General features: G+C 38.8%; 1 protein-coding gene across 1 annotated transcript in view; it reads right to left on the bottom strand.

The window, feature by feature from the left end:
* Positions 1–11,938, bottom strand: part of UBXN4 (UBX domain protein 4) — a 56,502-nt gene that overhangs the window by 3,271 nt on the left and 41,293 nt on the right. The window contains exons 7-11 of the mRNA XM_017514696.2: positions 8,820–8,874; positions 7,903–8,067; positions 6,143–6,270; positions 2,627–2,729; positions 494–625 (exon numbers count right to left, since the gene is read on the bottom strand). Coding sequence (XP_017370185.1) covers positions 494–625; positions 2,627–2,729; positions 6,143–6,270; positions 7,903–8,067; positions 8,820–8,874 — 583 coding nt within the window. The remainder of the gene's footprint in view (positions 1–493; positions 626–2,626; positions 2,730–6,142; positions 6,271–7,902; positions 8,068–8,819; positions 8,875–11,938) is intronic.

Here is an 11,938-nt window from a genome sequence, read left to right as displayed (position 1 = left end):
CTAAAAGTACAAAAAATTAGCTGGGCATGGTGGCGCGTGCCTGTAATCCCAGCGACTCAGGAGGCTGGGGCAGGAGAATTGCCTGAACCCGGGAGGCGGATGTTGCGGTGAGCCGAGATTGCGCCATTGCACTCCAGCCTGGGTAACAAGAGCGAAACTCCATCTCAAAAAAGAAAAAAAAAGACACTAAGTGTGTGGATGAGGCAGATAATCTGCATTTCTTATTGTCTTCTCCTATTGTTCATTTTTTGTATACAAAAATATGTGAAGAAAAAAGTTGAAAATTAAACTATTTCATGTCTCCCAAGCAATTATCAACAATGCAAATAAAGCACAGGATAATGGAATTATAAATTCATCTAATTACTGGATAACTTGAATCTTAATTACCCACAGTATACCTCTGTACTTCCTTTCCCCTAATTATAAGAAATGAAGAGTACAACAAGCAGAAAACTGTAAGAACAGAAAAAAAGCATCTGTATATACATACTGGCAACAGTACCACCGAAGCACTTGGGGCAAGTTCCAAATCCAGTAACTTCTTTTTATAATCTTCTTTGGTAAATTCCCTCCTGGGAAACATGGTTGCTAACGAAAAATTACCGTAAGTGTTGCCAACAGTCTGTAACACAAGTTTTAAAAACTTATAAGGGTGCCTTTAAAATTAAGATATTACATTACTCAGATGAAACCAAAATGACTGTTTTAAAATTCCCTCAAGTTTAAAGTTCATTACATGTAAACTCAAAAAAAGGTATAAAATTGTGCTTCCAGCCCCTAAGCAGCTGAAAAGCTATCAAATCCAAATAGTTTTTAAGAGCTTTTACAACTCAAAGATGACCACTAAATAGTAAAATGTAGTTCATAAAACCACATAAATAAATTGAGTAAAAATGAACAATTGTGTATCTCCATGAAGCATGGTTGCAGTTCACCATTAGGTTTTCACTATCCTTTGGCAAACTTATGTTAATGTCTCATGAACACACATTTGGATTACAGGTACTCCCTATTAAGAATCTGGACTAGCCCGGTATTTCCCTCATATATACCTTCAAGAAGTGTAGCCTCACCCTTGTCTCAAGGCACATACGGTCCATAATCAACCTACATGATACACACAATCCCATATCCAGGAACCTATATTGGACAGCACCATAATCACCCTCATAATTTTAAGTCCTCCATATACAAAAATCACTTGTAAAATCTTAGACATCTGTGTATCTTTCCCTAGAGAAAACTAAATTGTTTCTTGTAATTTTTTTTAACCGTAGATCACACATACCCCTCAATGTTCTAAGGACATACAAAAATACAAAACTTGATAATTGTACTTAGATGGAGTTTTAATAGATGGTAGCAAAGATCTCTTTTTCCCATGTAGTCCCTTCTCCATTTACCTGTGACAAAAGCTGTGAAACTCAGGACAGACGACACACTATGGGAGGCTCCAAGACAAAAGAAGAATCAAACAGCCTATTTGGGACTGGTTCTACTATAAAACTTAGGGGGAAACAGTTTCTAAAATAAATTTTTATATGGTCCAGCCTAGCTGACCAGTACAACAGGGTGAACAGCTTTTAAGATGTCCTTCTCTTGAAACCTGTAAGTAAGAAGACTAAACGGGGAGAAAAGATCTGAACCCAACACCCAACTCCCTAATTGTAACCTTGAAGTTATACCTGTTAGAAAAATACTGATGCATATAATAAGCCTAGAACCCAATGACATCTGATGCTCAGAATCCATTTTGAATAAGGAATCAATCAGAAAATAAAAACTAATTGGAAACTACTCGTATCTTAAAACATATAATCCATTCAGATTTTGAAAAAGGCCACATTTTTGAAGTAAATTCCTGAAGAAGGTACTATTGTCAAATAAAGTCTACTGCCTCTTTTTGCTTAGCCAATAGGTAGATCGTAGGAAAGTGACCAGCCCGTAAGCAATCTGCAGGAAATGGAGAGAGGACTGAGAAAAACGACTTCCGTTTCAGGGGAGTGGAACAACTCCCTTACATTAGACCTTCGGGAAATCACTTGTTTGTCCCTCCTCTAATGAGTCTACTAATCAGTGAGAAAAGTTCCCAGTGGCTGGGCCAGGTGGCTCACAGCAGTAATCCCAACACATTGTGAGGCTGAGTGGGAGGACTGCTTGAGCCCAGCTATTCAAGACTAGCCTGGCTACATGGTGAAACCCTGTCTCTACAAAAAGTACAAAAATTAGCCATGTGTGGCAGTGCATGCCTATAAGTTCTAGCTACTTGGGAGGCTGGGGTGGGAGGGTTGCTTGAGCCCAGGAGGTCAAGGCTGCAGGGAGCTGTGATCACACCTCCGCACTCCAGCCTAGGCAACAGAGTGAGATCCTGTCTCAAAAAACTTTTAAAAAGTTCTCGGGGCCTATTATACAATATCAGCAAATTCCTACTTCTGCACACAAAGCACGTATGTTACTCCCATAGGCACTAACACACGACAAAATTTCTACAATATCTCAGGGGTGTCTTCCTCCTTTAGATGTCACAATTTACTCACATTCAACTAATGCTTTGAAATTTTCCCTTCCTACAATTTAGTAACCTATATATCTATTGTTACTACAACTCAAAACATAAATTTACCTGTGCAGCAAACTGCCTTGCCTCTTCGAGAGGAGCATCAGAAGGGAACTGATTTGTAAAGGAAGAACCATCAGGAAGACGGAATTGAATTCTTGCAACAGTGCTATGAAAAAAGAACATTAAAGTCACAATCTTCACCTCTACATATTCTCAAATAATATCATTAAAAGTTCGAGAAAACAGAAGTGGAAATGTGCAATGACAATAGTTATTTTTTGCCATATCAGATCTTTTTGTTTGTTAATAACTGCTTTACTGAGATTCACATCAAAAAATTAACCCTGTTAGGCTGGGCTCAGTGGCTCACGGCTATAATCCCAGCACTTTGGGAGGCCAAGGCAGGCAGACCACCTGAGGTTAGGAGTTCAAGACCAGCCTGGCCAACGTGGCAAAATCCCATCTCTACTAAAACATACAAAAATTGGCTGGGCATGGTGGTGTATGCCTGTAATCCCAGCTACTTGGGAAGCTGAGGCAGAGAACCTAGGAGGTGGAGGCTGCAGTGAGCCGAGATCATGCCACTGTACTCCAGCCTAGGCAACAGAACGAGACTCCATCTCAAACAAACAAAAATTCTTTTAAGGTGTACAATTCAGTGGTTTTCAAATATATTCAGAATTGTTGCAACCATCACCACTATCTAATTCCAGAACATTTCCATCAAGCCAAAAAGGAACGCCAACCCCATTAGCACCCACACTCCATCCTTCCCTCCTGCAGACCCTGGCAACCACTAACCTACTGTCTCTATGGATTTGTCTATTTTGGGCATTTCATATAATAGAATCATACAATATGTGACCTTTGTAACTTGCTTTTTTCATGGAAATTGTATTTTCAAGGTTCATCCAGTTGTTGCATATATCAGTTATTCCTATTGCTGAAAAATATTGTACGAGATACAGTTTACACATTCTTCAGTTGCTGGACATTTGGATTATTACCGCATTTTAGCTATTTGACTAATACTGCTGTAAGTATTCATGTACAGGTTTTTGTATGGACGTTTCCAATTCTCTTGGATATAAACTGCTGAATAACCTGCTGCTGTAGAACTGCTGGGTCCTATGATAATGCTATGTTTAACATTTTGTGTTACTGACAAACTGTTTTCCCAGGTGACTACATCATTTTACAGTCCCACCAGTAACAGAGAAAGCTTCCAAATTCTCTACATCCTCACAAACACTTACTACTTTCTCTTTACATTTAGGCATAATTAGTGGGTGTAAAATAGTATCTCACTGTGGTTTTGATTTTATTTCCCTAATGACTAATGATGTTGAACATCTTTTCATGTGTTTACTGGCCATTTGTATATCTTCTTTGGAGAAATGTCTTATTCAAATTATTTTCACATATTTGAACTGGGTGTCTTTTTATTATTGAGTCATAAGTTCTTCTTATATTCTAGACAAGTCTCTTATCATCTTATCAAATATATGATTTGCAAATATTTTCTCCAATTCTATGGGTTGTTCTTAGAACTTTTTTTTTTTTTTTTTTTGAGACAGAGTCTCACACTGTCACCCAGGCTGGAGTGCAGTGGCACAATGTCAGCTCACTGCACCCTCTGCCTCCATGGTTCAAGTGATTCTCATGCTTTAGTCTTCCAAGTAGCTCGGATTACAGGTGTGCAACACCATGACTAATCTTTCTATTTTTAGTAGGGACGGGGTCTCCATGTTGGAGAGCCTGGTTTTGAACTCCTGGCCTTAAGTGATCTGCCTGCCTCAACCTCTCAAAGTGCTGGGATTACAGGTGTGAGCCACCACACACCCACCTTCTTTGCACTTTCTTGATGATATCCTTCAAAGCACAAAAGTTTCAAATTTTGATAAAGCCTAATTTATCGATTTTTAAATTTTGTTCCTGTGTTTTAGTGTCAAGACAGTCTAAGAGGCCACTGGCTACTCCTAGTTCAAAAAATTAATACCCCTCTTTTTTCCTCTAAGAACATATATTTTATGCAGTTTTAATTTTTGGTAGATGATCCACTGAGTTAATTTTGTACATGGTGTGAGGTAAGGGTCCAAAGACATTATTTTGCATGTAGATATCTGGTTGTCCAAGTACCTTTTGTTGAAAATATTCTTTTTCATGAATAATCTTGGTACCCTTTTCAAAAATAAACTGTTTATAAATGTAAGGGTTTATTTCTAGAGACTCCATTCTATTATATTGATCCATATGTTCATCTTATACCAGTACATAACTGTATAACTTTGTAGTAAGTTTGAAAATCAGGAAGTATGAGTCATCCATCTTCATTTTCTGGATTTTTTCCAAGTATTGTGTTTCTTGCATTTCCATATGAATTTTAGGATTATAATTTATGAAAAAAAGCCAGCTGGAATTTTGATAGGAATGTTGAATCTATAGATCAGTTTGGGGAGGATTATCATCTTAACAATATTAAGTATTCTAATCTATCAACATAGGCTATCTTTCCATGTATTTAGGTCTTAAATCTTTCAACAGTGTTTTGGTCATTTTTAGCACACAAATCTTATACTTTTGTTAAATTTATTACTTCATTATTTTTGGAAAATAGTTTTTAAAAATAAATTTTTCTGATTACAAACTACTATTTGTTAATTATCCAATATGGAAATATGAAAAGGCAAAGAAAAGAAAGTATTAACCACAGTCCAACTAGCAGGTGTACTGGAAATGTGAACTTCCATCTTCAATAAAAGACAAAAACTGCCTTATCCCTGCTATGTGTCATTCATTCTGGTATGATTATCAATAACATTTCCCCCACCTCCTTCACCACAAGGTTGGGCATGTCACCTCCTCCAACCAGAGGGCCCACACAAGGGACACTGACTGGTCTGAAGGTGGCCACATGACCACATGTCACCTCCTCCAACCAGAGGGCCCACACAAGGGACGCTGACTGGTCTGAGGGTGGCCACATGACCCAAACAGGGGCAATCGGAATTCTCAGTGACTGATACAGGCATGAGAGAGAAAATCTCTTCTATCTGGGATCATGAATTCAAGGTCCTAAAAGTGACACGAGGTACTGGGCTCTCCTGACACCATTTGGAGAGTTTCTCTGAGAATGAAACTAAACAAAAGAAACCAAGAGATTAAAGAGAGAGAGAGAGAAATTTTAATGATATCCTAATTTAGATTGCTGGATACAACTATGCCTAAACAAATTCACCCTTGGATTTCTGAACTGCAGAGCCAATGTATTTCCTCTTTTGCTTAATCTTATCTGATAGGGGATTCTGACAACTAAAGAATCCTAATACATATGAGATAAATATTATATTCATTTTGCTTACAAATCATTTCTGTCTTTGGAAAATAGATTTCTTAGGCCCTCTTTTAAAGTTATATATGTAGTTATAGTATACACCCACGCTAAATGATAGATATCACTGGGAGCTGTCGAATTGACTGCTTATAAACCACAGTACACATCAGTGTTAAAAACTAGCCTATAATCATCCCCCCTCAGCCTCTAAGTGCACAGAGATGTTTCAGCATGAAATATAGTACCTTCTTTCTCTTGCATAAGATTCCCTCTTGACTTCCATTTCTGTCTGTTTGGCTAGCAAGGCAGCAGCTTTGGCAGCCTCTACTTCTTCCTTTGTCTTTGCAAAACGAGCAGCTCTCTCAGCACGGTCCTTTAAAACATCATTAAATACCAATTACCTTTAGTGCCAAAATGGTCAATTCATACAATTCCAAACATGAGGAACAAACACAAATATGCATGGAATTCTTTTATTATTAAGAGACAGGGTCTTGCTCTGTTACTGAGGCTGGAGTGCAGTGACACAATCATCGCTCACTGAACTCCTGGGCTCAAGCAATCCTCCCACGTCAGCTTCCAGAGTAGCTGGGACTACAGGTACATGCCACCATGCCCAGCTAATTTTTTTCTTTTCTTGTAGAGGTGGGGTGTTGCTTTGTTGCCTAGGCTAGTCTTATACTCCTGGCCTCAAGCAATCCTCCCATCTTGGCCTCCCAAAATTCTGGAATTACAGTTTTGAACCACTGTGCCTTGCTGCCAGAAATTCTCGTAACACCATATGTGAACTTAATCATTCTGGAACTGTTATTTTTTAGTTTTATCAACTGTCGGAGACCAGAATTATTATTAAAGAAACAAGGACATGAATTTGCTCACTACCATATCTCCAAAGCCTGAAACAAGGTTTCAGGCATAGTAAGGCTCAACAAGTATTCGTTGACTCACCAAATGAACAAAAAATATTAAGGTAGAGGTAGTTTATTTTTCAGGGACAGAGTTTTGCTTCTTGTTGCGGCTGGAGTGTGATGGCATAATGTTGACTCACTGCAACCTCCACCTCAGTTCAAGCAATTCTCCTGCCTCATCCTCCCAAGTAGCTGGGATTACTGGCGCTCACCACCACGTCCGACTAATTTTTCTATTTTTAGTAAAGACAGGGTTTCACCATGTTAGTCAGGCTGGTCTCGAACTCCCGACCTCAAGTAATCCACCTGCCTTGGCCTCCCGACCTCAAGTGATCCACCTGCCTCAGCCTCCCAAAGTGCTGGGATTACAGGCATGAGCCACCACGTGTGGTGAGATGGTTTTCATATGTATTGCAACTGCTGAATCCTAAAAGCAATTGCTGCAAACTAAGCTTTATGATATGCCTAAATCCTCTGGATACTGCAAAAAAGTGTGCCTGTGATAGAAAAGACTAATAGGTACTTAGCTTATTTTCTAGGGAATCTTTAAAAGCTGCCTTTTGACTAATGATAAAAGTCATAAGTTAACAAAATATGAAGAAAAATCACTTTAAAAAAAAATAATCTTGGTTGGGCGTGGTGGCTCACGCCTCTAATCCCAGCACTTTGGGAGGCCAAGGTGGGCGGATCACCTGAGGTCAGGAGTTCAAGACCAGCCTGACCAACATGGAGAAACCCCGTCTCTACTAAAAATACAAAAAAATTAGCCCGGCCTCATGGTGCATGCCTGTAATCCCAGCTGCTTGGGAGGCTGAGGCAGGAGAATTGTTTGAACCTGGGAGGCAGAGGTTGCGGTGAGTGGAGATCATGGCACTGTACTCCAGCCTGGGCAGCCAGAGAAAAACTTTGTCTCCAAAAAAAAAAAAACTCTCAATTTTAATCCTATTTTAATTCATTTACAATTTCTAGTAAAAGGAGGCTCACGATTGGTAGTCTATGAGCCACTAAAATCTATTTTTGTGTGCACAAGTCTGGTAGTAATCTAAGCCACTGCGTAGAAAAACAATTTCACAAATGTCTGGAAACTTAATACTTACCAATGCAATCTGCTGTTTTATACGTTCTCGAGCTGCCCTATCTTCTGCCTTTTCTCTGTTTCTTTCCTCTAACATTCTTTTTGTTAATTCTTCTTCTTGTTTTCTTTTATAATCCAACATTTCTTTTCCAGTTTTTCTTCTCTCAATTTCTTTCTTAATCTCTCTCTGAATTAAAGAAAAAGTTGTATCATCCAAAAAAAATTTGATAATCTGCCCCAGATATTATTTTTAATGTAAGGAAAACTGCAGTTAAAAGAATAAAACTTCATAAAATGTCAGTCTAGATGAGTTTATTAACAGCATGGTTAATGGTCAAATGTCTATCAATCTATAAATCATTGCCAGTGGTCTGTTAAGATAATAATGTAGTCAGTGTAATTTGAAGGCAAGCATAATTACAGGTCTTAAGTCACAAGGGTTAAATATATTACCCTTCAGGGACAATATGGCAGTCATTTATTTGGCTTGAATGAAATGGTAACCTTCATATATTAGAACTCCAAAGAAATGTTACACAGTTAGGAACACATGGTTAGAAAAATGAAATGGTGTCCTACAATGCTTAACAGGAGAGGGAAAATTCAGCAAAATGTCTACACATTTCTTTTTCACAAAAATAAACTAAAACTTTGTTCTGCCTCAAGCCAAACAATTTTAGCTCAAGTCCCTTTATTCTTAGTGTAAAAAAAATCATTGGAGAGGGAAAAGCATGGTCTAATTTATTGTAGCAGTTTACATAAAGAACACAAAAATATGTATACACTATGACTCTACTAGAGAAAACAAATTATCTTCATAGTGTGTCAACACTGAACTATAACTAGGAAGTCACTCTAGGCCTGCCAAACTAAATGGAATAGTCAATCATAACCTCAGTTAACAAGAGGATAAAACAATGCTAACTGCATGAACTTTACCTGTTCTTCTTCTTTTCTTTTCTCTTCTCTCCTTTCTTCAAGTTTTTTTGTTAGTCTGTATTAAAAAAAAAAAAAAAAAAAAAAAAAAAAAAAAAAAAAAAAAAAAAACCTCAGACACATCATATTAATATAAAACACGTTTAGAGAGAGAGATCCAAGATGGCCGACTAGCAGCAGCTCAGGATTGCAGCTCCCAGTGAACGTGCAGGGAGTGAGTGGATGCCAGACTTCCAGACGAATTTTGGTTGCCTACGGACCAGGAGATTCCCAGCGGAGGAGCCCCATGGGTCGCCAGCGCGACTCTTTTGGCCGGCGCGGCTGTTTTGCCATTGTCCCAGCACGGAGGTTCTCAGTGCGTAGTATGCGGGACTGGGTGCCCTTTTAGTTGGCATTTGGAGCTCCAGGAAGGCAGAGTCACCCATTCAGCTGATTGAAAAGGGGACTGAAGCCGGGAGCCAGACCGGGAGATTCCCGGGCAGATAAGCGCCACGAATCTCAGTGCTGCTGTTTCAGCCGGTGCGGTCACCACACGGGAAATTGCATAGATCCCGGTGCCTTTTCGGCGGGCGACTGGGGCATCTAGGAGAGAATCGACCATTCAATTAGGAGAAGAAAAAAAGGGGGCTCCGAGGCAGGGAGCCAGGAGATCGGGCTCAGCTGGTCCCACCCCCACAAAAAAACAGCAATTGGAAACGCTGACGGTTGAGAGTTTCACAGCAAGCAGAGCTGAACCTGGGAAGGTCCAGCTTTGTGGGGGAGGGGCGTCCGACGAAGGAAAACAAAGAAACAGAAATAACATCACCACCAACAAGACGGATGTCCACTCAGACACCCAATCTGAAAGTCTGCAATTACAAAGACAACAGATAGATAAATCCACAAAGATGGGAAGAAACCAGCACAAAAAGGTTGAAAACATCCAAAACCAGAATGCCTCTCCTCTTTCAGGGGATCGCAGCTCCTCATCAGCAAGGGAACAAGCCTGATGGAGAATGAGTGTGATGAATTGTCAGAATCAGGCTTCAGAAGGTGGCTAGTAAGAAACTTTTGTGAGCTTAAAGAACATGTTCTGACCCAATGCAAAGAAACTAAGAACCTTGAAAAAAGGTTTTACGAAATGCTAACGAGAATAGACAATTTAGAGAGGAATATAAGTGAATTAATGGAGCTGAAAAACACAATACAAGAACTTCACGAAGTATGCACAAGTTTTAACAGTTGAACTGATCAAGCAGAAGGATATCAGAGGTCGAAGACCAACTCAATGAAATAAAATGAGAAGACAAGATTAGAGAAAAAAGGGTAAAAAGGAATGAGCAAAGTCTCCAAGAAATATGGGACTATGTGAAAAGACCTAATCTATGTTTGATAGGTGTACCTGAATGTGACGAAGAGAATGAATCCAAGTTGGAAAATATTCTTCAGGATATTATTCAGGAAAACTTTCCCAACCTAACAAGGCAGGACAATATTCAACTCCAGGTAATACAGAGAACACCACAAAGATATTCCTCAAGAAGAGCAACCCCAAGGCACATAATCGTCAGATTCACCAGGGTTGAAATGAAGGAGAAAATGCTAAGAGCAGCCAGAGAGAAAGGTCGGGTTACCCACAAAGGTAAGCCTATCAGACTCACAGCAGATCTCTCAGCAGAAACCCTAAAAGCCAGAAGAGAGTGGAGGCCAATATTCAACATCCTTAAAGAAAAGAACTTTCAACCCAGAATTTCATATCCAGCCAAACTAAGCTTCATAAATGAAGGAAAAATAAAATCTTTTGTGAACAAGCAAGTACTTAAGAGATTTCATAACCACCAGGCCTGCTTTACAAGAGCTTCTGAAAGAAGCACTACACATAGAAAGGAACAACCAGTATCAGCCATTCCAAAAATATACCAAAAGGTAAACAGCATCAACATAATGAAGAATCTATATCAACTAATAGGCAAAACAGCCAGCTAGCATCAAATGGCAGTATTAAACTCACATATATTATTATTAATCCTAAATTTAAATCGACTAAATGCCCCAATCAAAAAACACAGACAGGCAAATTGGATAAAAAGCCAAAACCCATTGGTATGCTGCATCCAGACCCATCTTACATGCAAGGATACACAAAGACTCAAAACAAAGGGATGGAGGAAGATTTACCAACCAAATGGAGAGCAAAAAATAAAAAAAAAAGCAGGAGTTGCAATTCTCACCTCTGATAAAATAGACTTTAAAGCAACAAAGATCAAAAGAGACAAAGAAGGACATTACATAATGGTAAAAGGATCAATGCAACAAGAAGAACTAACGATCCTAAATATATACGCACCCAATACAGGAGCACCCAGATACATAAGGCAAGTTCTTAATGACTTATAAAGAGACTCAGACTCCCACACAACAATAGTGGGAGACTTTAACATCACATTGTCAATATTAGACAGATTAACAAGACAGAAAATTAACATGGATATTCAGGACTTGAACTCAGACCCGGAACAGGTAAATTTAATAAACATTTATAGAACTCTCCACCCCAAATCCACAAAACATATATTATCAGTACCACATCACACCTACTATAAAAGTGACTACATAATTGGAAGTAAATCACTCCTCAGTAATTGCATAGTATTTCACAGGTTTAAATGAAATATTGGTTGGCTGCTTGTTATTTTCCTCCCTTATTCCTTCCTGTCTCCATTGTTAAGCATTGGCATAAAAGAGGTTTTCAGTACCCATTTTTAGGCTGCATTCTAGCCTGGGCAATAAAGCAAGACTCCTGTTCTCTCTCCCTCTTTTTCTTCCTCTTTCTTTCTCTCTTTCATGCTTTTTTTTCCTTTCTCTCTTTTTTTCTCTTTAAAAAAAAAAATTTAGGAGATGTATTTAGCTAAAAGATTGGAGAAATAAACAAAGAGCAAGCAACAATTTATCTGCCTGACTCCAGGCTCCTACAGAAATCCTGGAGTCAAAAAGAGCCCATCAGAAGCCTAGCTTCATTCTAAATGCCTCACTTTCCACTTACGATTAGTTTCCCTCTTTTTCTGATTTACCTGATTTTGGCTTTTAAAATCTACAAACACATTTTTCTTTTCTTTCCTTTTTTTTTTTTTTGAATACAGAGT

This window comes from Cebus imitator, unplaced genomic scaffold (genome assembly GCF_001604975.1).
Source record: "Cebus imitator isolate Cc_AM_T3 unplaced genomic scaffold, Cebus_imitator-1.0 Scaffold534, whole genome shotgun sequence".
Lineage (NCBI taxonomy): Eukaryota > Metazoa > Chordata > Mammalia > Primates > Cebidae > Cebus > Cebus imitator.
The sequence above is the reverse complement of the archived record's forward strand: the minus strand, read 5'-3'. Positions and strand labels throughout refer to the sequence as shown.